Source organism: Xiphophorus maculatus, chromosome 10, assembly GCF_002775205.1.
Source record: "Xiphophorus maculatus strain JP 163 A chromosome 10, X_maculatus-5.0-male, whole genome shotgun sequence".
In the NCBI taxonomy this organism is placed as follows: domain Eukaryota; kingdom Metazoa; phylum Chordata; class Actinopteri; order Cyprinodontiformes; family Poeciliidae; genus Xiphophorus; species Xiphophorus maculatus.
Window position 1 is genome coordinate 19,927,658 of NC_036452.1, and position 22,058 is coordinate 19,949,715.

Genomic DNA, 22,058 nt, shown 5'->3' on the forward strand with positions numbered 1-22,058 from the left:
TATTAAAGAACATGTAGGCTGGGCGATACGGCTGAAAAACGTATCACAATATTATCAATATCAGTTGATATTGATAATTATTGATTTTTTTTTTAAATATATGAAACAAACTGCCCACTTACAGTTTCCTCTCCAGTTGTTGTTCTGATTTTCTGTCTTCACTCCCTGCTGTTTTTTATTTTAAAGCAGTTATGAGGCATGGTGATAAAAACCTGATACTGCTCTTGCTCGAGTCACTCAACAGGTAGTTGCTAGGTAACCAAAGAGTGAGTGAGTTGCTAGGTAACCAAATAGGAAGTGAGTTAGTTGATGCCACCAACTTTACTTAGTTAGCCGTGAGAGATTGAGAAGCTAAAGCTTTTCCTCTGCCTACATTCCCCAGAATGCTGTGTGGTTCTGGATCAGAGTTCAGCTAAATTATTTAATATTCTATTGGACGTATTTTCTATTAATACTGATCACGTGTCAGCCATTATGTATATTGTTATGGATTTATTGCCCAGTCCCATCTACATTCAAATAAAGTATCTCTAGTCATAAATTGACATATATGTGCTTTTTTTTACAGACTGCAGAAAAATGCTGGAAAAAGGTAAAAAAATTAAGCTTACTTTAAATTCTGTCATGATTTTTAGGTGTTTTTTATTCTGATATCTCTGAGTCATCTAATCTCCTCAGGGGGGACTACACCATCATGGACACTGTGCTGTCAGCTCCCCGGAGAGCCTACCCAGACATAGTGAAACTTACCGAGAAGAACGTCCAGTCCGGAAACTTTGGGGACCTCAAAGTGGTCCCAGGCTACTACACTGTAGCCACAGACAGAGGTGTGTGGCCAGCATTCGTACCTGTGTCTGCGTGTGACACTATCAGGGAGCTAATGGCCTGCAGCCTTGAAAAAGTATTCATATTTCCCCTGCTTTGTCAAGTTGCAACCACAAACTTCAATGGGGAAAACAATTATCAGGTTTTATGATAGATAAAATTCTGTTGGTTAGTAATACAACTGATAAAAGCTAAAAGCTTTTTATTATTTAATGTGCAATCTCAGATGAAATATTTAATCTATCGAAGAGCGCCAAGTGTTTAATGTAGCTGTACTTTGAGTTTTAAGGCTGTTTTTTGAAGCTGTTGTTGTTTGAAGTTGTTTTGTATTAGTCTATCTTATACAGTGGGTAAAAATAAGTATTACTTCATAGTAAACATGTTTCTAAAGGTGCTATTGACATGAAATTGTCACTAGGTGTTGGTAACAACCCAAGTAATCTGTCTATAGAAAGAAACAAAAACAAATAAGTTATGTGTAGTAATGTGAAATGACTCAGGGAAAAAGTATTGAACAGATGCAGAAAGGGAGGTGATGGAAAGCCAAGACACCAAATGAAATCCATCCATGATCAGAAAGCCATCCTTCTTCTTCCTCTTTGTCTTAGTGGCAGTTGGCAAACAACTAAAGGAAGCATTACCACCACCAACTGAGAAGCAAAACAAAACAAAACTAGATCCTACTATACAATTTACACTATATTAAGAAATAAAATATAGGCTTTTAGCATCTGCTTCTCAGAAAGCCATCCTGCTCCTTGTCAGTGCAACTGAGTGTCTGCTGGTTCAGTCCTATAGGAAAGTGCAGTTCATCTTTAGTGAATCCATTACTCCCCTGCAGAGGCTGCGGGAGCCGTGGAGTTCCAGGAGGGCGTGGAGTTGGTGGACGTTCACGTGCCGCTGTTTGTCAAGGACGACGACGATGACAAGAAGCAGTTAAAAGTGGAGGCCAGGGATGTGCCGCTGGGCATTGCAAAGATTGTGAAGCCTTTTGTTAACATAACCATCATCAAAGAGCACGGTGAGAAACCATGTCATAGGTTTCCATCTGAAAATTGGTTGTAATGGAATGAAAACTTTGAATTTTGTTGGATGGCTTTTATTGAATCTCCACCTCTGTCACCGTAGCTACAAGCGTCTTCTCCTTCCTCCAACCGAAATACACGTACAGCAGAAAGGATGGTGTGGCACAAATCCCCATCAGCAGAGAGATCATCGAGGATGGACGCACACAGGTCACCTACAACACTCAAGATCTCACTGCCAAGAATAAGAAGGTAAGAAGATGTGTGTTGCCTGTTTTGTGTTGGCATAATGTATGAAACCCTACGCAGGACTGGCACGTAGACTACAGCCTGGTCGTACGAACCACCACTAAGAGTTCTTCCTTCTTGGGTTTTAGGACTACATGAGTGTACAAGGAGACTTGTCCTACGCTCCGGGTGAGACTCAAAAGATCGTTCCTGTCCGTTTGCTCGAGCTGAGTGAGAAAGATGGCTTCTTGGAAGACAAACCCATCAAGCAGTTTGTTATGGACCTCAGTAACCCACGCCAGGGTGCCAAGCTGGGACGATACCCAAGAACCACGGTCACCATTGCAGACGTACTAGGTGAATGGAAGGAGAGGTGTTTGGACTACGTCTGACAGCTCTGCCATTGTTATTGATTCCAATTGTTTTATATCTTTTTCTTTGTCTGCTTAAGAACCGAGTGTGATGATGTTCAAGAAAGGTAACCATAACTTCAGCACCTTAGATCAGACCTACCCCATCCCAGTGGTGCGCTCCCACAACGAAGACAGCCCCGCCACGGTCAAATGGCGCACCAAGGCACCAAAGTCCCAAGGCTTTGATCTGTCCGGTTCTCTGAAGTTCGCTCCGGGAGAAACGGAGAAGCACATAGTAATCAAACCCGTCCCCGGCTCGGCCCAGCCAGAAACCTTCCAGGTGGAGCTGTACGATCCCAGCACCAATGGTGTTGTTGGTGAAAGGAAGAACACCGTTGTGAATATCACAGAAGGTGATATGAGAAGACCTTTCAGATAATCTTTATTCCATAACAACATAGCATCAGTCCCGGTTCTTCTCAAAAGTATTCATACCCCTTAAAAGACATTGTTTCACATTTCAAATGTATTTTCTTTGGTTTATACTTGATAGAACAGCAAAAAAGAAAATATATAGTTTTACTTTCTTTTTAAAGAGGAGTTCTTATGCAAAATTTGCATTTTGGACATTTTTCTACTTCCATTTGGGTCTGTACTCCTTCTAAAAATAGTCAAAGAGCTTAAAAAACATCCAGGTGGTTTATGGCAATAAGTTAATGTTTTTTTGGTGTCTGGAAAATGAACCATTTAAAAAATCTCCCAATTATTGACTCACGATCAAAGGGCTCCACAACCCAAGCTGATCTCCAGCACATTTGGTCAGCTGGTTCTACCGCTGTATGCACTGTACAATGGCTGCTGGAAAAGCCAATTTTGTTTTTCTTTGTTTTCTTTAAACAAATGCAGGCCACACTAATTTTTTTTCCGAAAAATATAAAACAATGTATAATTTCCTTCTATTTCACAGTTATTCTCAAATTTATGTCAGTCTGTCACATAAAATCCCAATAATCTGGAAAACTTCAAGGAGTATGAAAACTTTTACAATTCACTGAATTTAACTGATGTCCCTTCCTTTTTTAGATACTGTACAGTAATCCGTATTTATTTTGTTTCTCTGGATATTATTTTGTTCCTCAAGAACCAAGATCTCCAGAAGTTGCTCAGATGCAGTCGAAGGGCTACATAAGCCCAAGAAGCACCGCCCCTGGCGGTCGCCTCCTCTCCCCGGGAAACCTCAAGGCCAAGGCAACGGGTCCCAGAAACATCCATCTGAACTGGGATCCGCCACCGGGCAACCCGGTGGGATACAAGGTACGCCGAGCTGACCAGTTGACTCATTCCAGTTCGAATCTACCGTATCATTATAAGTGTGATTCCTGATGTGTGTTTTAGGTGAAGTATTGGATCTTCGGCGACCCTGAGAAAGACGCCCAGGTCCTTGACGTGAGGAAGCCTCAAGCCGAGCTGACTAATCTGTTACCCTTCTGCGACTACGAGACACGAGTTTGTGCCTACAACTCAATGGGAGAAGGCCCTGATACCGACATCGTTAGCTGCCAAACACTGGAAGACGGTAATCTCTCGAAACTCTGGAGAAGAGAGTCTGGTGCAGATTAAACTGTACATGCAGGATGTTCACTGCACTACAATTTGTATGGAGAAAGTTGTTTGTGTGTCCTTTAAGTGGAGTTGAAAGTCCCTCGTCTGTTTTCCCTGCAGCGCCCGGTGAGCCTGGCCGTCTGGCCTTCAACGTCATCAGTCCAACCGTCACTCAGGTCAGCTGGGCGGAGCCTGCAGAGACCAACGGCGACATCACAGCTTACGAGGTCATCTACACACCCATCGATGATGAAATGAGTAAGAGATTCTCCTCAAAATGCTCAAGCTATACCTAGACTATCCAGTTCCAGTGTAATACTGTCTTCTCCTTAAACAGAACCAGTCGGAGCAGCCAAAAAAGTAAAGATCGACAACCCAAAGAAACGAATGTTGTTGATAGAAAACCTCCAGAGCGCTCAGACTTATCAGTACAAAGTCCGTGCCCAAAACAGCGTAGGCTGGGGCCCTTTCAGAGACGCTACCATCAACTTGGCATCACAGCCCAGCAGACCTATGTCCAGTGAGTTTGTACCAAACACATCTGGTTCTTCAGCCTCACTCCCCCTGAAAGAGATTAACTCCTCTGTGTTTCCGTCTGTAGTTCCCATCATTCCAGATGTTCCTATTGTGGACGCTGAGGCAGGAGAGGAATATGACAGCTACCTGATGTACAGCAACGATGTGCTGAAATCGCCAACAAGCTCCAAGACGCCAAGCGTTTCTGGTGATGGTGGGTACTGAGAACCAAAGCCGCACACAAATATTGATGCCCCTTGAACTTGTTCACTTTTTGTGATGTCATAACCACAAATGTTTGTGTATTTCTGTTGTATGCCAAATAATTTTTATTTTTTGACCTACATGTGAACAAAATTCACACAAAGCAATTTGTCACAATGGGTTTTATAAAGGTATATTAGACAGTCCTTCCAGGATGTTGCAATGTTTTTGTGATTGCTGTGGCCTAAAATTACAGATGAACAGAGGTTGTGGAAAAAAAAATTCTGGGCTTTATTATTTGCCATAATATGGTCTTACAAGAAAAGTTGACATTTCTGCACATAACCTTCCCAAAAAAGGACTGAATTTGAAAAAGGCAAATGTTTCTGTTTAGGTCACACATGCTTTCATCTTGCAGGTTTGACTTTCGAGAGACATTTTAATTAATTAATTCAAGTCAAACAGGGACTTAAATTAGAAGGGAGACTCAGGAATCGGTCAAAATTCAGCCAAGTTGCAGCAGTTAGTCAGAAAAGAAGGAAATATTGGAATTAGTCAAATTTGCCGGATAGTTATAATGACAAACATATGCTGCACTTTTCAGAATTGTGAAAAAAAATGTATTATTTTCCACTTTCAGAATCCTGCACAAATTCATGGTGATCTGTCACACAGATTCCTGATGAAATACAGTAACCAGTGTGGTTACAATGTTACAAAAATGTGGAAAAGCTCAACTAATTAATAAATCTGCACACACTGAGGCCGAGTGTACTGACTCTTGTGCCTATGCACACTGATGCATATTTAACTAAGGCAATAATAGTAAGTATTTGCTGTGCTCCGTGGCATGAATCATGCAGTAGTTTCATCGCTCCTTAGACAGGAAATGCTAAAGACAGAAACAACAACAAAGGTGAAATCTTTCTGCTCATGGCTCTTCATTATTCATCACCTCCATCTGGCAGACATTTTACCTGTAGGCAACGCCCCAGATTAATCCCTGTCTATACCCACACAGGATTTACAGTGACTACCCTCAAGCTCTCTATCCAGTCAGCCTGCTGTTGCTCCTGATTGTTGTTCTAGAAGGGACTGCTAAAGTTCCTCACCAACCAATTTGAAATAGGGCTGAAACGATTGATCATAATGAATCAATTATTGAAATAGTCGTCAACTAATTTAGTAATCTTTTAATCGTTAACGATAGAATACAGACTCTAAAAGGGCTGATTAAATTATTTGTTTATTTGCGTCTTTTAATGTGTTTATAATGTTGTATAAAAAAGGAATTGGTGGTTAAATGAAATGTGCCCATATTGTATCCGATTAACCAATTGCTAAAATAATCGTTGGCTGCCGCCCTCATCTGGACTTTCGTTCTCTAAGCTGAGATAAAAGTCGTTTGTTATTCACTGTGTAGTTAAACAAGCCCTTCTTCCCTGCCAATCTGTCCTGCCCTCGCTGCTGCTGCTGCTGCTGCTGCTGCTGCTGCTGCTTCTGTGACCACCAAATCAAGGCTGGCAACATATCAAGCTGGTGGGGTCCAACCTGGAACTCCGTCAGGTGTCATGGAAACAGCGAGTGGAGGTCATCCCCAGTCGCCTCAGCACAGACACAGAGATGAGCTCAGACGAGAAGCCCCACCCCAGCTCCTCCCACACGCCCCTGCCAGGTGAAGACCGCCCCACCAGATCGACCGAAAGAGTCAGACAGACAGCGAGCATGCCAGCTGTCGGTTATTGCACGGCCAGTCCTCGTCCTTTTTTTTTTTTTTTTTGCACCTTTCCCACCTGTTCTCCCACCAGCGTTGAGCGTTGGCATCAACTGCCCCACGTCCAGTTGATGATACAAAGGGGAGGGGCTTTTCCAGATGCCCGCCCCTGTCTGTCCTCTCTGCGTCCCACTGGAGTGGGTGGTGATCTGGAGGAAGCTTTTTGCTGTGTGTTGCAGTACGTGGGAGGGAGCAGGGGGGGAAACTGCGTTCCTTGTTGTTGCAAAGATGAGAACTTTACTGCACTTGGTTTCTTCTTCTTCAGGTTCTTCAGGCGCATTTTGATGGGAAGCACTATGAAACCTCATGAAGCATTTACGCTGCCTTATAGACCTCTTTTGTGTGTTCATCCTCCAGTTTTTCACTAATGCACGTGTCAAACTCAAGGCCTGACTTCAAGAAAACAGTTGTGTGCTTAAATGTCATTTCATCGATCAAATTAAAGCAGTTTTATTGGTTCACTCCCAAATTATATTAATCAATCCCTCCACTTTTTTTGAAATCCCCACAAAATCAATAGAGCCCCCCATTTTTTCACAGTTGCATAATTGTAGATTCGTTGCGAATTTAATGCAAGAATGGTCAAAAACAATCTTAATGACTGCTAACTCCCACCTGCAGGTGGCAGTATTTCATACTCAGCCTTACTTGATGTCAAGCTATAGTTAATACAGCGAGTAACTAAAACTCACATTTACAGTGATCCATAAATATTGCAAAGTTTCTTGCAAATATTTCTAAATTAGCACCACGAAATCTGTGATTTTGATTGCAAAAAAAAAATCACAAAAACAATGGTGAAATCCTGGTGTGGCTGATCAATGTGAAAATGTCAGTATTCTTTTAATTTAATAAGTACTTATCCAATGCAGACACAGCTATTTATTAATATCTTAACAGTTTTTTAAGGAGCTTTAGTGATACATTCAACCAACCTTTTGAGAATATTCATGATCTCAACATGGCCCCAAAATAAATGAACGCACCAACCTTATTCCACTTTATTAGGATTTCATGAGAAAGACCGATGCAACGCTGTGCACGATTATGAAGAATAGAAAAATCATACACGGATTTTGCAGATAGAAAATTGACAGTGTGACGTACATTCATATTCACACCTCTTTTCTCTGATCCCCCCACACCCCCAGATGAAATCCACTAAAACCAATTGGCATCAGAAATCACCTAATTAGTAAAAACAAATTGTGTATAATTTCATCTGGGTGTAAAATGCCATTTTTGTAGGTGCTTTCCATCAACAGAAGTGTAAGCTGTTAAAACCGAACGGACGTGTCTTTCAGATTACATGTCGAACGGCAGGTGGGAGCAGAGCTTCCTTTTCCCAGGAGGCTCAACAACCCGCAACCTTTCAACATCATCCTCTCCCATGTCCACTCTGAGCTCCAACTACAAAGGTGGAGCTGGCGGCTCCTTCACCACAGAGACGCACACCACCTACATGACTGGGCCAGGTAAGGAAGATGGACACCAGGTGCTGTGCTGAGCTTGACCAAGCTTCAGGACCTTATATGTGTGTGTCGTACTATATCATTGGGTATCAATGCCTATACTCATACGGATACATTTTATTTAAGTTTGATGTATCGTTATCCTTCTGACGGCTAGGTGTTTTTATGTTTTTGTAATTATCTTGTTTGCACCTTGGAGAGAGTTTGGACAAAGTTGTTAGGTGTCTACAAAACACGTTAAAATCATATCAACATGACAAAAGGTAACAACAGAAAAGCAAAACACACGGTGTACATAGGGCCGGACCACAAATCAATAAGATTATAAATTGTGATGGACACATGATCAATATCAATAGATAATACATCTGTTAGAATATTCAATGAACTCCAATGCAGAACCGCACAGCATTCTGGGAGTTGTAGGCGGAGGAAAGGCCAACCTCTCATCGGCAGCTAAGCTAGGCGAGTGGTATCAATTAACTCACTGGCTCTTTGGTTGCCTAGCAACAACATATTGAGTAACAACAGCGGTTTCAGGTTTTGCCGCCGTTCTTCATAGCTGCTTAAGAATAAACGGCGGGGAGTGAAACCTGTGGATAAAACAGGAAAGTCACGTCTCCAGTTTGACAGTATTTAAGATATTTAAAATAAAATTTAAAAAATGAATAATTATTGACATATTGACTGATATGAGACACTTACATTGTGATGTTTTTCAGCCATATTGTCCAGCCTTAGGTGTACATTTGTCTTAAATAAAGTGCAAAAATTATAATTTGAGAGCAAATAACGACATATTTTCTAGTTTCTAGAGAAACTACAACGCTAAAATAAATTTCAAACGGGAATCTGAAATTGAAGTCTCAATCTTATCACGGCAGTATCAATCCGATACTGATATCCAATTAGTGTCGATATTATTGATATTTTTGGATCAATCAGCCCGCCTCTAATTCGTTCTCTCTTTCTGTCCTTACTCAGGAAGCCCACGCAGACAGGACATGATTAGAGGGGGGATCCACACAACCGAAGTCCTGATGAGGAAGCGCTCAGAGAACAGAGGATACACAGATGAAAATATTCGGGACTCCATCGTCATAGGAGACGATAAGTTCCCAGATCTGAGTGAGTTTCCATCAAGCCTCTGCGCTGATTTCACTAATTATTACAGTGTTTAGTTCCTCCTGTCTCTGCAGAAGACAGACGTTTATCTTGGTGTGTAATAATTGTTCGGACATGGCGGGTAAACTGTGTGAGCGCATGAAACTGATGGCTTGGACATCTGTCAGCAGGGTTGGGGCCGCTATGCTGACTATCGCTCTGCTTTCTGTTTACTTCCCTCCCTTTCTGCTGTTCCGTGTTCTTCGTCCTACCGGCACCTTCTTCCTCCTCCCTCTGCTAAAAGCGCCATCAGGTGGGTTTGGCTACGCTGGCTTGCAGAGCAGCTCTCAGACCCAGTACAGCTACAGCCTGTCTCAGGGCTCCAGGGCCAGGACTCAGTCGCCAGAGGTCAATGAAGCCCTATACAGCCTGGACAGAGTGCTCCATGGTAAGTCCTCCACATTCATGCATGAAGGCAGCGGATGCATTTGCCATGTTTCCAAAATGCAACCATCTTTGTCAGTGGCGGTTTTTGAAATGGGCAGTTGCCCCGGGAGGCATTAGAAAGGAGAAAGCACAAGCATTGTGTCCAGTCAATGGAGAGTCGGCGCCCCCTGCTGCTGAGAACAGGATGAGTATTTTAAATGCTTACTGCCGACGGAGGAATATTTTATGCCACTTCAGAATTCCGACAATTTCCTGAAAATTGTCTAAATTCATGTGAAAACCAGCACTGTGTCAGTCACATAAGTTAAACCAACACTTAAACCACTGTTGGTTTAAGTGGCTAAAATGATCTGTCAAAGAAAGAATAATTAATTGATAAGATTATGAAGTTTGAATCTAGATTAACTGTGCAATCAATCATACATTTTACTACATACAGTGACCTTGTGTCAGTTAAAATTGCATTGATAAAAGGTAAATAAAAGTTGTTTCTGGTCTTTTGACCTTTTCAAATGTTTCGCTTCAGTTAATTTTCGCAGGTGCTGTTTTTGTACTTCTGGCCAGTCTGTCTTACATTAGCAAATATTCATATTATACAATTGCCAATATATTACTTGGAAATGCCCTCAGAACAACAATATTGTTTATCGCAGTAATTAGTGGGACAATTTATTGTTTTTTTTTAATTATTTTTATTCTTTCTTTGGGTTGAAACACAGAAACAAATGACCTACTTCTGAGGTTTTCTCACATGACCCTTTCTGTGTCCGTTCAGATGCCCGCCTCTCTCCTGGTGTCCCAGAAACGCCCAGCAGGCTGGTGTTTTCCGCCTTGGCACCGACCGCACTTAAAGTCAGCTGGCAGGAGCCACGCTGTGAGAAAGACATCCTGGGATACTGCGTTCTCTACCAGCTGCTCAGCGGAGGTCCGTTTAGTGTCGTGGCCTTTGGGACTGCTCTCAGATCAGTTTGATATTCTCACTGTAACCATCCTGCTGCGTGTTCACCATGTTGTCTCCCCCAGGAGAGACGAAGCGCCTCAATGTGACAAATCCGGCCGAGAACTCTGTGGTCATCCACGACCTGCTGCCCAACCACTCCTACTTGTTTAAGGTGAAGGCTCAGAGTCAGGAGGGCTGGGGTCCAGAACGGGAGGGAGTCATCACCATCGAGTCAGCTGTGGACCCCAAGAGTCCCCTCAGTCCCATGCCAGGTACCGGATCTGCTGCTTTGCACTCCTAACTCAGAGAAAAGTTTGTTTTTATTGCGTCACCTGAGTTGTAACCTCTGTCCAGGCTCGCCGTTCACCCTGAGTACCCCCAGCGCTCCGGGCCCGCTGGTGTTCACAGCTCTGAGCCCCGACTCACTGCAGCTCACCTGGGAAAAACCACGGAAGCCCATCGGGGACATCTTGAGCTACAGGGTCACCTGCGAACAGCTACATGGTGGAGGTGAGGCAAAATAAACAAAACGACTCATATTGTTGCTGTGCGCCTTGCCAGTCTCTCTGTGTTTAATCGTGATTCTGTTCTGTCTAGGCGACATGCGGTCCTTCAATGTAGGCGGTAACAACGCCGAGACCAGTCTGACTGTCCCGAACCTGACCGAGAACGTCCCGTACAAGTTCAAGGTTCAGGCTCAAACCACGCAGGGTTTTGGTCCCGAGAGAGAGGGCATCATCACCATCGAGTCTCAGGACGGAGGTAGGAGATTGTGAAGGAATTGTATTTGAAACGTAATCAATTACGAATTTAATGATGGCACTTGACTTAATGTAATGTTTTGATTGTTGATTCTATGTTGCATGACTTTTTTGTGTTTGTTATGTTGTAACATTGCTCCTGAAATGTGCTATACAAATAAAATTTGATTTGATTTTGAACATTTTTATCGCTCTTAAACTTTTCCATATTTGTCATGATAGCCACATGTCATTTTTGGAGAAAGTTAAAACTGATCATTACTGAGCTGAACACTCCATCTTCACCATGACATACGGTGGTGGCAGCATCATGCTGTAGCAATGTTGGTTCTTCACCAACGACGGGAAGCTAAATACAGGACAATTCTAGAATAAAGCCTGTCGGAAACTGCAAAGATATAAAGCCTAAACATTTAGCCTGAGCTGCAATTGAATGGTTTAGATCAAATCATGTTCATGGGATAGGATGGCCTAGTCAAAGTCCAGGCTGAACTCAACAGACTCTGACAAAAACCTAAAAACTTATGACCCCAGTTGTTCTCCATTCAAATTGAGCAGGAGGCATTTTTGTAAAGAGGAATTGGTTAAAAAAAAAAAAAAAAGTTTCTAGATGTGCAAAGATGGTGAAGTTTAAAGTTTGTACTTCTGCACTTGATTTTCTCTTTTGACTCGGCGGCTCTTTTTCTCTCTGTTCAGGTTTTGCAGCAATATGTTTTAAGAATTAATTTAAAGAAAATTAATTTTAACAGTTTAATATCAAATGAATCCTTTGCCATCTAATAACCAAAGTTTCATTTAACTTGGCCCTCACTGCTTCCTGTAGGTGCCTTGTCTCAGTACAACAGCCAATCAGTGTCGAGGAGGGAAGTTTTCCAAATGCCTACAGAAATGACCACAAGAACAAACGTCTCCCACACCATGATCAACGATCCCTACTTCTCAGGTAAGACAAAAAAAAAAAAAAGAAGTTGACCCCGTCTCTTATAATCCAGTCTGTTCGCGTTTTAAACTGGAGCTGCTCTCTGTTAACAGACGGGATGATGATGACTCAGCTCACGGAGACGGGCGGCATGGTGAGCCGTCAGGTCACTCGGGAAGTGGTCCAGAGGAGCGTCACGGGAGCATCCACCGTCACAAAGAGAATGTTTTATGAGTCTTAGGAACTCGTGTGAGCGATGCTCATGATAGCATCCAGCCTGAGAATTAATCACAAAGCCAAAGTGCAAAAAGGTGTTTCAGAGTTTGTACATGTACCTGTGTATAGGATAAGACTGTGCAACCAAATAAATACAATTGAAAGTAAAGGCCACTTTTTACAAACTGTGGCCACTTTATATTCCCCCTCAGTTTCCCACTATAGTTCCTGACTTCTTTCCCTAGAGTTTGTAACCTCATTAGTCCCTCTGTTGGCCGACATCCGCTAACCCACCAGGCTTTTAAAGAAGTTAACATAATCCCAACAATCAGGCAATACAATAATCCAAAATAACATCCCTATTCTGTCATCCAAGTTTCATCTTAAAATTAAATGTTTGAGAGGGTTACCTTTACTGTCACTGTGGAATTTTAAAGGGCTTTTGTTTATAAATTATTGTATTAAAGTGTGTGTTTTTTCTTCATTCAAGATATACTCATAAATATTCATTGTTTTACAGTTCTGGTTGTTTACATCCACACTAGCTGGTCGCAAGCCCAGGGCATGCATGAGTTTAACAAGGAATCAGAAATTAAACATGTTGTCTGTACTTCATTACAGCTGTAGTTTTATGCATTTTCTTTCTGTGGCTAATTCTGCATTTTTTGGTTCAGTAGATTAATGGAAGACATACCAGAGAAAGTATGTTTAAAGACAAAGACTGTATTTGCTTGCTGCAGGTTCTACTGTACTTTGGTGTTCATGAGAAATTCTTCTTTGAAAACATTTTCAGATTTTCTTTCATAAATATACTGATATAAGTTGAGCAGTTCATACAATTTTTACTCAGCATGTGTCATTCCCATTTAAGCAGGTCCACTTTTAAGCATTTTTGTACATCAGTTATATTGCACTTAATAAAGATTTATATTAAAAACAATGACTTCTTCTAATGACTGACTTTGCATTACTTATGTGTGAGATCACAGACAAAATGGGACATTTCTAATTTACCGTATTCATGTTTACCATCGTTATATTTAGCACAAAAACAACAGCACGGATGCGTAAACAAGCTCATGCCTGGAAATGTTTGCAGGAAGCTTTAGAAGAAGAATCACGCAGAGATTAAGAGCTCACATGCGTCAGTCCAGTCTGATTATCTGCAGAGGAGCGCTTACTAACACACACAGGGACAGCGTGACTGCACCAAGAGCCTTTATGCTCCCACTATAAACTTTAAAGTCATGAAAAATGTATGATAAAAATGCATAGTATGAAAATCTAATGGGTTTTTTTTATGTTCTAGATGTTTCTCAAAAAGCTCAGAGTGAAAAATCACCCAAAAAAAATGGCTGTTTTTACCTGATGCTTAAAACATTTATCAGTAAAATACAAAGAGTCCAATTCACTATGTCTCCATGATGGCAGAGAAACACAAAGTGTGATGTGGATGGAGGGCAGTTCTGGATCCTGATCTCACAAGGCACCTCACAGCGAGAGTCACGCCTCCGGCGCAGACTCGGTGGGTTGCGGAGAATCAGGTGTGAAGAGACCGACGCGCGCCGAGCGACTCAGGTCCACAAGCACGGCCCGGGGCAGAGGCACGGCTGCCGCATGCCCGCAGGCCGGACCACCAGGTCTTTGACCACCTCCACCGTCCCGAACACGGGGTACAGTTCCTCTGTGAAATTCTCATTGTAGGTGTACAGGTGCGATCGCTTCTCCACATCGTAGAAGGACAGCTGGCCCAGCTCGTAGTCCAGATACACCCCGACTTTTCTGGGCGTCGCGTTTTGGGGTAAGAGGGTGGCAGGCACGGTCAGGGCTTTCAGATCCGTGCCCCTCTCCAGCCGGATGGTCAGGTATCCTGTGTCCGTGTTCAGGGAGCGGAAGCCCTGCCTCACGGCGGAGGCTTTAGCCACGCCCAGACGCCAGTCCCTCTCGCCCACCTCCACCTCCCAGTAGTGGCGTCCGGAGGAGTAGGCCTCCTTGCCCACGGCGCACCACCAGCCGTCGAAGCGCCCCGGGCAGGGCGGGACGACGCGGCGCTCCAGGCCGCACCTCAGCCGTTTCTCGTCAGTGGAGATGAGCAGGTTCGGGTTGGCGGACTCTGAGTCCAGGATCACATCCTCTGGAGACACGCAGCCGACAGAAACCATTATATGAGAGATTTAAGCTGCACCTGTGATGAACAATAAAAAGATTTTTCATACCTGATGCATCGCAAATCCAATTCCAGACTGTAAGGAAGAAAAATATATTTTAAAGTTTTGCTAATGCTGATTTTGTATTCTTAAATCGCAGAGTAAAAAAAAAAAACAACAACCGTTCTGATGACCAACAGTAAATATTGGAGTCCACCACCATTTCTATCAATGTGATATTCATGTTTAACCTGCTCAGCCCAACAAATTTGAATTGGTTTATGAACTGTTTCTCGCATTTTTCAGACTTTTAACTTATAATTTTCATTCGATACTGAACCACAAATTTAAAAAATAAAATTTAAGGACCTGCAGGTTATCCAGTTCTGAACCAAACACATAAAACAGCCAACAATAGTGTCTTGCTAGATTAGCAATACCTTACCCAAATAAAAAACAATGAATGCCTTGCATAAAAAAAGCAATACTACGCACTAATTAAGCAATACATCAGCTAGGTAAATTAGCAACATATTGCCCTAGTATCCTAGCAATATCTATCATGTGAAACATTGTGCCTTAATGAAGACATTCAGGTTGTAAACCATTGTTGCTCCCACTTGGTCCGTTATAACTTCACCTAATGAAACACCTTGACAACAGGTCAGGAACACCTGATCCAGACACAAGCAGCACTTTAAACAAATGAGCCATACCTTGCATAAATATATAATATATCCTAATAAAACAGCAACAGCTAACAGCTAACATGGATCAACTTTTTTCCCAGGTGGATTTTGTTTCTGTGTTTGCCTGAGCTATATACTCTTGGCTTCACAGCTGCAGAAGGTTGGGATTTACTAAATGTACAGTATATGTTCATCGAGGGCTGAGAATCACTTAGTGATGTATAATCCCCAATAGTTATGAACTATAACCTCTCAGCCAGAGCTTTGGTGTTTCTGCTGCCTCACACTATTTTGCTGCAGCAATCCAAACACCTTCTTAACTTTCCTCTGACGTAAGGCTTACGCCCCATAACAAACCATGAAGTAATGCCTTATATTTTATAATACAGTAGGTGGATGAATTATTACCACACATAAATATGAAGTAGTAAACCAATGATAATCTGTACTTTACGTATCTTTTCCTATTTATTCTCTGGACAACTGGCATTGCTTATATTCTGTACAATTTTAACACCTGACATTTTGGAATATTTCTAAATAAGAGATATAAAAACATTTCCTAATCATGAAATCACCCACTTCTCCATTCAGAATCAAAGTCATTTGTTAAGATTTGGGGTCTTTTCATGAAACACTTTATAAACTTTTAGCGTCGACAAATGAGGACCAACCTAGACACAAATGGAGGATTTCTTTCCTTTCTGTTTTTTTAACATTCCCTCCCTGATCCCTCTTATACAGTATTATGTTGCTGCATGTTGACGTTGTGATTGCATTGTGCAGGATCATTACGCAACTGGAAAAAAGACTTAGAAGTACCCCTTGGTTGTTTTATTTATACGTTTTTATAGACTCCATACAGAGGTACGCTGTCGCCTTTTTAAAGTAGTATTGACTGCAGACAGTCTTCTGTACGTTTTGATAAACTGGGACTTGCTCCCACGATACCTGAACATGTGAACTTACCGCCGTGTGGGATGTAGCGGACCGCATCTGAAAGAATAAAGAATCATTTAAAGGAGAAAAACGTACATTTTGATATGTGGGGGTTCATCTCTGTTCCACTCACCAATCCTCTGGCTCCTCTGCTTCTTCACCAGCCACTGCTTGGTCACATCCTCCTACACACACACACACACACAGAAACACAAAGCTAAAGCAGGCCAAGGAGAAACTGGACAGCCAGGTAACAGGATTAGCATGACTGGACATCATACAGCGGCTCACATACAGCGTTTCATCCACTTATGAGCCGATTACTACTGACCTGAAAACAGATCTGCTGTGTTTTTACTCTATTTGGCTATGAGCTCGTCTCTGTTAGCAGCAGTAAATGTTAGCAGGGAACCGACATCCGTTCAGACCTTTACTGGGCTGTCGGCGTTCAGCACGGCCAGCATGATGAGCTCCACGGCCGGCAGCAGGTTGGGGAGGCGGCCCCTCTTCCACTGGAACTCCAGATCGTCCAGCATCATGAGGACCGGCTCGCCTGGCCAGACAGGAGGCTGGACACAAACAAACACCACAGTGAGACTGCTGACAGCTCCAAACTAGACATGACATTGGGATTATCCAGGCTAATCATCCTCATCAGACATGAGCAGGGAACTGGGTCAGACTGTAATCATATACTGGTTATCTTTGTGTACATTCACCTGGGCCCTGCTTTTAATCTCCCGGGTCCAGTCCAAGATGACCCTCCTGTAGGGGCCCATGTCGTACTCGCCCTCCGACTCCAGCATGCACAGCAGGTGGCCCTTCCAGTCCCTCTTCTCCGGCTTCTCGTACTGGAACTCGGACGGCATGATCTTGTGCTAAATGAAAGACGGAAACGTTTCGAGAAAGAGCAGGAGACTTTTGTTCTTTCGTTTTTCTCCAGTCTGACGCCTCTTTGGCACCTGCACTCTCTTTTCCAAAATGGCAGCCCAGTCCACGAGGAAGTCTCTGCAAACGCTGGCAGGCCAGATGTCCTCGCCGGTCCAGATGTGGCTCAGGATGTTGGATCTCTGGGAAACCAGGACACGAGACTGAGCCGCCATGTTTCAAAGCCACAGTTGGCAAATTACCAGCGTCTTAAAAAAAGTTACGGTTTCAAAACTCCTCAACTCCTCACCAAAGTTGAGGAGTTGACTGGCTAGAATTTTCTCTGGCTTTGTCAAACTTTACAAAGTAATGTAGCGCTACACCTTTAACAACAGCTGATGTGAATGACGGCTGTTGTACTTCTCATTGGCTTCCAAAAACAAAACTTACTTGACTGGAAATCGTTTCAGCGACAAACAAAAGTTTTAATTTTTGATTATGAAACTATATGCATGTTACAAGGCCTTCGGTGGGCTGGCTGCCTGAGCAGATAGCCTGACTAATCCTTTAAGATCCACTTATTATTTACGAAGCTGTATAAAAACAGCCGGAAAACGTATAAATCTCAACACAACAAGGACTTGGCATCATTAGTGGGGCAGGCTCATCCTGGACAGTCCTGAGTTCAGTAAATACCAGCAACTCATCAAAAAGCAAATTACAACAAAATACAGTTTGTATAATCTATACTTAGCTCATCTCTACTCATAAAAGTCCCCAAAAAATAAAATAAAATAAATAAATAAATGTTATATATGACGTCAATGTAACGACAATAACCAAAGCGCTGGTGGCAGTGGGAATAATTGCTGCTTTTGCGAATTTAAAACGTGAGATTGGTTTTGGTTTTATTGTGCCGCCGACTCCGTCTCACCTGACAGATTCTGTTCAGCTCCCGGCCCAGCTCCATGATGAACAGCTGGCTCTCCACCAGCGGCTCCTTCTTCTCCTGCTGCACTCTCTTGCGAGACTCCTGGAGGAGAAGCGCCAGGTTACGACGACGAGAGTTTTGCGGGCAATTATTGTGCCGTTTGACACATTTTAAAATCCTGACAAAACCTTTCATTTATCATGTTAACTATGTTTGTAAAATAAAATAAAAAAGAAGAAGAAAAAAAACTAACAGGAAGTTTGAGCCACTTTCTTACACTTAGAGTTTGAAAGTAACCAATTTACTCAGTTATATTTACTTTAGCAACTTTTTGGGGGGGGGAAAGTTACTTTAAGGAGTATTTTTACTAAGCTGTACTTTTAAAATTTTACTTCAGTAACTTTGTGATGAAGCATCGCTGCTCTTACTCGAGTAAAACTTCTGGATTCTCCTCCCAATTTACCTGATTTTATTGTTTTCAAGCTGCGCTATTTACAATGAATTATTCCGCTTGTATGAATTATTTTCATTTTGATCTTTAAAACACCAACATTTCCAACCACCTCTACATCCCGAAAGACGTCATTTTTAAATATGAAATGATTGACGTTTTCATCAGTCAGTCGCCTTATTGCCAAATACTTCTTTCTTCTTTTTTTTTTAAACTCTCGCCTCACTTATTGTACTGCTACTTATTACTTTTACTTGAGTAAAAATATGCCAAAGTATGGCTGCGAAAGAGTAGAACTACTCCAACTATTACTAGCATTTAATAAAAAATAAAAAAAAGAGTACATCTAAAAATATTTATTGAATGCAAATCAATTATTGTGAATTTTTGATTTGCAGTGCTATGCACTACTTAAAGCAGTGCATAGCTGCGCTGCTTTAAGTACTGAAGTGATCATTCCGGCAAACTCTGACTGTGTGAATGAAATATGTGAAGCTCACATCACCTGTCAATAACACACATATATGTGTTAATGTACTCTCAGTTCGGTGCCAATACCTTGAGTCTGATCTTGAGCTTCTTGGCCGGCTCGATAAGGAACTGCAGGCAGCCTTTCATCATGCTGGCGGCCGGAGAGCGAGGCCGATGCCCTCTGCTGCGATAATAAAACAGCTTTAGTGCGCTGGCTCTCATTCTGTCAAGAGCTTGAGCGGGGGAGGAGGAAGGGAGGGGGCCCCTGCCCCCTCCCACCACTCTCCACGACTGCAAAAAAAAAAAAAAAAGTGATGAGAGGGCACAAAAACGCAGATTTATTTGCGATGGCAAAAGAGAGGGAACAGAGGAGCACTGCAGAGCTCGGAGCACGGCTCTGCGCTCAGAGCCCACAGAGGGGCTCATTATCAGGCACCCTGAGCCGTCATCGTTACACCAGAGAGGAGGAGGGGAGAGGAGGACCGACCGCACACTCCGCTCACCACAACACCACAGAAACAGACTCCATCCCCCCCCCCCAAAAAAATAATGCACAGTCACAGATTTTCCTGACACGCATGGGTCGATGGAGCTTGATCCAGAGCTTGAAAACTGCAACTTTATTTCCCTGGAGTTGTGAGGCAGCAGTGGAGAGTTTTATTTATTTATTATAAATGGGGTGGTGGTGGTGGGTGGGTGGGTAGAATAGGGTGGGGGAGTTTGGACCAGCTTGCTGTTGATTCAGCAGTCAGTCCGCCCCCCTGCATGCCAGTTTGTTGCGCCGATGGGGGATTTTTGCAGTTCGTTCTGTGATGTAGGGAAGCAAGCTGGGCCAAAAAAAGAAAAAAGAAAAGATGCTGCTGTGGACATTTTACTGGAGACTAAAAAAAATAAAGAAAGAAAATGCGCCTGAGAAAATGTGCAACTCAGAAAACACCACCTGGTTGAGGAGAAACAAGTAGAAGTCTATTTATACTTTTAAAAATCGGTAAAAACTCCTCAATATAGCCTATATAAAAATATATATATATAGCTATATAGCAGTGTTACTAAGAGAGGATGCGTGGCTGCGTACGCACGCTGCAGCTACGGCAGGCGGCCGCCACTATATCACTCATTGTCTGACGGAAACAGTGTGGTTGGTTATCGGGACCTGAGCGTCTATAGGTGGCAGAGGAGCTGGAAGATTAAAGGAAATCCGGGATTACCGCCGGTCCCACTGCAGTACAAACACATGTAGTGACTTTCTATTTTAGGAGTGAACCTCTCCCTACAACTCCACGTCTAAATAGACGGTAAAAAAAACTAAAATAAAAAAATGTGCGGGGAATATTTATATAATGGTGAAATAAATAAATAAGCCCTTCTTTAGCGAACACGGCGATACATACGGCGTCGAACAGGAGGGTAAAAAGGAGTTACTTGCGAAATTCTGCCATTTCCCCTGGAACAATAACGCCGTTTTTGTCATTTTAGCTTTGACGTTTAATTCAAGAGAAACATATAGAAATTCTCACCTTTTCTCTATGATAAATTGTTGTCCTCGGTGAATTCTGCGCGGCTCGCCTGCTCACTTGTTTTCGCCAAAAGTGATTGAATCAGAGCTCCGCCATCCTTCACATCCACGCAGCCAGACAGCAGAGCGCGCGCCCTCATCTGACGCCGCCTCCAGTGGGCCGCAGTTCCACCGAGGCGCCGCCGGGGGGAGCTGTAGCCCGGAAAACACCGCTGTTAGCCTCATTCAAAGCCCAAAGCAGACCAAATGGACCCATGTATCACCTTTTTTAGTCTGTAGAATTCGACACAGACACACATGGGAGAGCCGTTTCATGTTCTTAAATAAGCAAATACAACTTTTTGGCGAGGCAGAACAGGTTTTAAATTCCCTCCAGAGATTTTCTATTGGGTTTAAGTCAAGGGCGTAGGTTTGGTCTAAGTTTTGGTGGGACCTTACAACTTACCTGGTTTGTATTCACACTAGCTTAACTTAATTTAAGACTAACACTTCAAATGCCATATTCACTGAGATAATTTCACAGTATAACTAATACCTCACCTCTCCATCGTTCTGCTCTGCCCCTTGCTCTGCTGTCTGAGCATCCTATGTGAAAAAGTATTACATAATGAACAGACCTATTCTACCTCACATTCAGTGCTGACCTTACTAAACACCGGACTTTACAACAAATGCGTTGCGTGACAGATATCTAACTTATGGGTCCCCTCACTGTACTTACAGCCGAGGTAGCGAAATAACTTCTAATGTCTGTCGTCCTTTTCTTCTTTGGTGGCGACATGGTCTCGGAGACTCATAATAAACGTCAAACTCAGAAGGAGACGCGTTCACTGTCAGCACCATGGACCGAGCTTCCGTTCCGCGTGTGGCCAGCTGGCCGCCGCCTGGTGCAGCTAATCAAAGAACGTAGATCCACGTTCTTTGAGCCAATAGCGGGTCGTCATAGTTCATAACAGCGGATTTTAAAATGAATGCTACCACTGCGTAGTATATTGAAATATTAAACTAATCAGTGTAGATTTTCGTTTATTTATTTTGTTTTTGTTAAGAAATACTTTTTTTTATTATTATTAATATGGCAAAAATTGGTCGGGACTATTTTATATCCCTTGAATATTGGTCGTGACATGTCACGACCGTCCATACCCAAACCTACGCCCATGGGTTTAAGTCCAAGCTCTGTGGATCACCTAATCACTTAAGGACATTCTCTGGCTGCTTCTACTGCTAATGCTTTGTTGTCTTAATGCTAATGCTTCATCTCGCTGTCAGTTAGGAAGAAAAATCATCACGTTAGTCTGGGATCAAGAGCAGGTTTCCGCTATATATTTATTAGCTTTCTTCTTCTTCTCTATGCAAACTTGTTTCACGGTTATTGGGTTTGCACAGACGCGTTTCCGTTTTGGGCCAAGTCAAATTCATAAATCCTCCCAAAGGGCCGGTTGTGCTGTAATGTATTGATATAACATGTTAAACTGTTAAAAAAAATATTAATAAATTCTTCAAATTAAATAATACTGAACATCTTTTCAGTCCCTCCAGAATTTCGTGATTGTTTTTGTGATTTTTCTTTTTTTTGCAATAAGAATCAAAGCGTTCGTGGTACTAATTTATAAATATTTGCGCTTATTTATGACTGTAATGCGACTTCTTATTACTCC

General features: G+C 42.5%; 2 protein-coding genes across 8 annotated transcripts in view; one reads left to right on the plus strand and one right to left on the minus strand.

The window, feature by feature from the left end:
• itgb4 (integrin subunit beta 4) overlaps positions 1-13,326 on the plus strand; it is a 28,774-nt gene extending 15,448 nt beyond the window's left edge. Inside the window, exons 23-42 of one of the 5 annotated variants that reach the window (XM_023340453.1) lie at positions 569-592; positions 679-827; positions 1,667-1,846; positions 1,954-2,102; positions 2,228-2,435; positions 2,530-2,844; positions 3,573-3,745; positions 3,827-4,007; positions 4,154-4,291; positions 4,371-4,553; positions 4,635-4,763; positions 7,832-8,002; positions 8,984-9,127; positions 9,408-9,551; positions 10,326-10,475; positions 10,574-10,762; positions 10,845-11,000; positions 11,088-11,252; positions 12,075-12,194; positions 12,284-12,446. In XM_023340453.1, the coding sequence (XP_023196221.1) occupies positions 569-592; positions 679-827; positions 1,667-1,846; positions 1,954-2,102; positions 2,228-2,435; positions 2,530-2,844; positions 3,573-3,745; positions 3,827-4,007; positions 4,154-4,291; positions 4,371-4,553; positions 4,635-4,763; positions 7,832-8,002; positions 8,984-9,127; positions 9,408-9,551; positions 10,326-10,475; positions 10,574-10,762; positions 10,845-11,000; positions 11,088-11,252; positions 12,075-12,194; positions 12,284-12,411 (3,196 nt within the window). In that variant the 3' untranslated portion in view covers positions 12,412-12,446. Of the gene's footprint in view, positions 1-568; positions 593-678; positions 828-1,666; positions 1,847-1,953; positions 2,103-2,227; positions 2,436-2,529; positions 2,845-3,572; positions 3,746-3,826; positions 4,008-4,153; positions 4,292-4,370; positions 4,554-4,634; positions 4,764-6,272; positions 6,911-7,831; positions 8,003-8,983; positions 9,128-9,407; positions 9,552-10,325; positions 10,476-10,573; positions 10,763-10,844; positions 11,001-11,087; positions 11,253-12,074; positions 12,195-12,283 lie in introns of those variants that run through there. The other 4 variants (XM_023340455.1, XM_023340454.1, XM_023340458.1 and 1 more) reach the window with 4 other exon arrangements.
• Positions 13,090-20,542, minus strand: LOC102229003 (butyrophilin subfamily 1 member A1-like). Of its 3 annotated transcripts, none has more exons than XM_023340460.1 (10): positions 20,399-20,542; positions 18,969-19,062; positions 17,963-18,061; positions 17,124-17,231; positions 16,881-17,039; positions 16,590-16,730; positions 16,295-16,346; positions 16,192-16,218; positions 14,603-14,629; positions 13,090-14,520 (listed from the first exon to the last, which is right to left on the minus strand). In XM_023340460.1, exons 2-10 carry the CDS (start codon positions 19,029-19,031, stop codon positions 13,961-13,963), a joined length of 1,236 nt encoding a protein of 411 aa, XP_023196228.1. In that variant the 5' UTR covers positions 19,032-19,062; positions 20,399-20,542; the 3' UTR covers positions 13,090-13,960. The 3 variants fall into 3 exon arrangements, with proteins under 3 accessions (XP_023196228.1, XP_005809673.1, XP_014328221.1); XM_005809616.2 differs by having other exon boundaries at positions 18,969-19,065; XM_014472735.2 differs by lacking the exon at positions 20,399-20,542 and having other exon boundaries at positions 18,969-19,118.
• Between the last annotated feature and the right edge of the window lie 1,516 nt (positions 20,543-22,058).

Coding starts and splice junctions, on each gene's coding strand:
- LOC102229003 (XM_014472735.2), bottom strand. CDS start 19,103: ATGAGAGCCAGCGCACTAAAGCTGTTTTATTATCGCAGCAGAGGGCAT. Junction 18,062..18,968: donor AGCTCAAGATCAGACTCAAG/GTATTGGCACCG, acceptor CTTCTCCTCCAG/GAGTCTCGCAAGAGAGTGCA. Junction 17,232..17,962: donor AGCTGAACAGAATCTGTCAG/GTGAGACGGAGT, acceptor CTGGTTTCCCAG/AGATCCAACATCCTGAGCCA.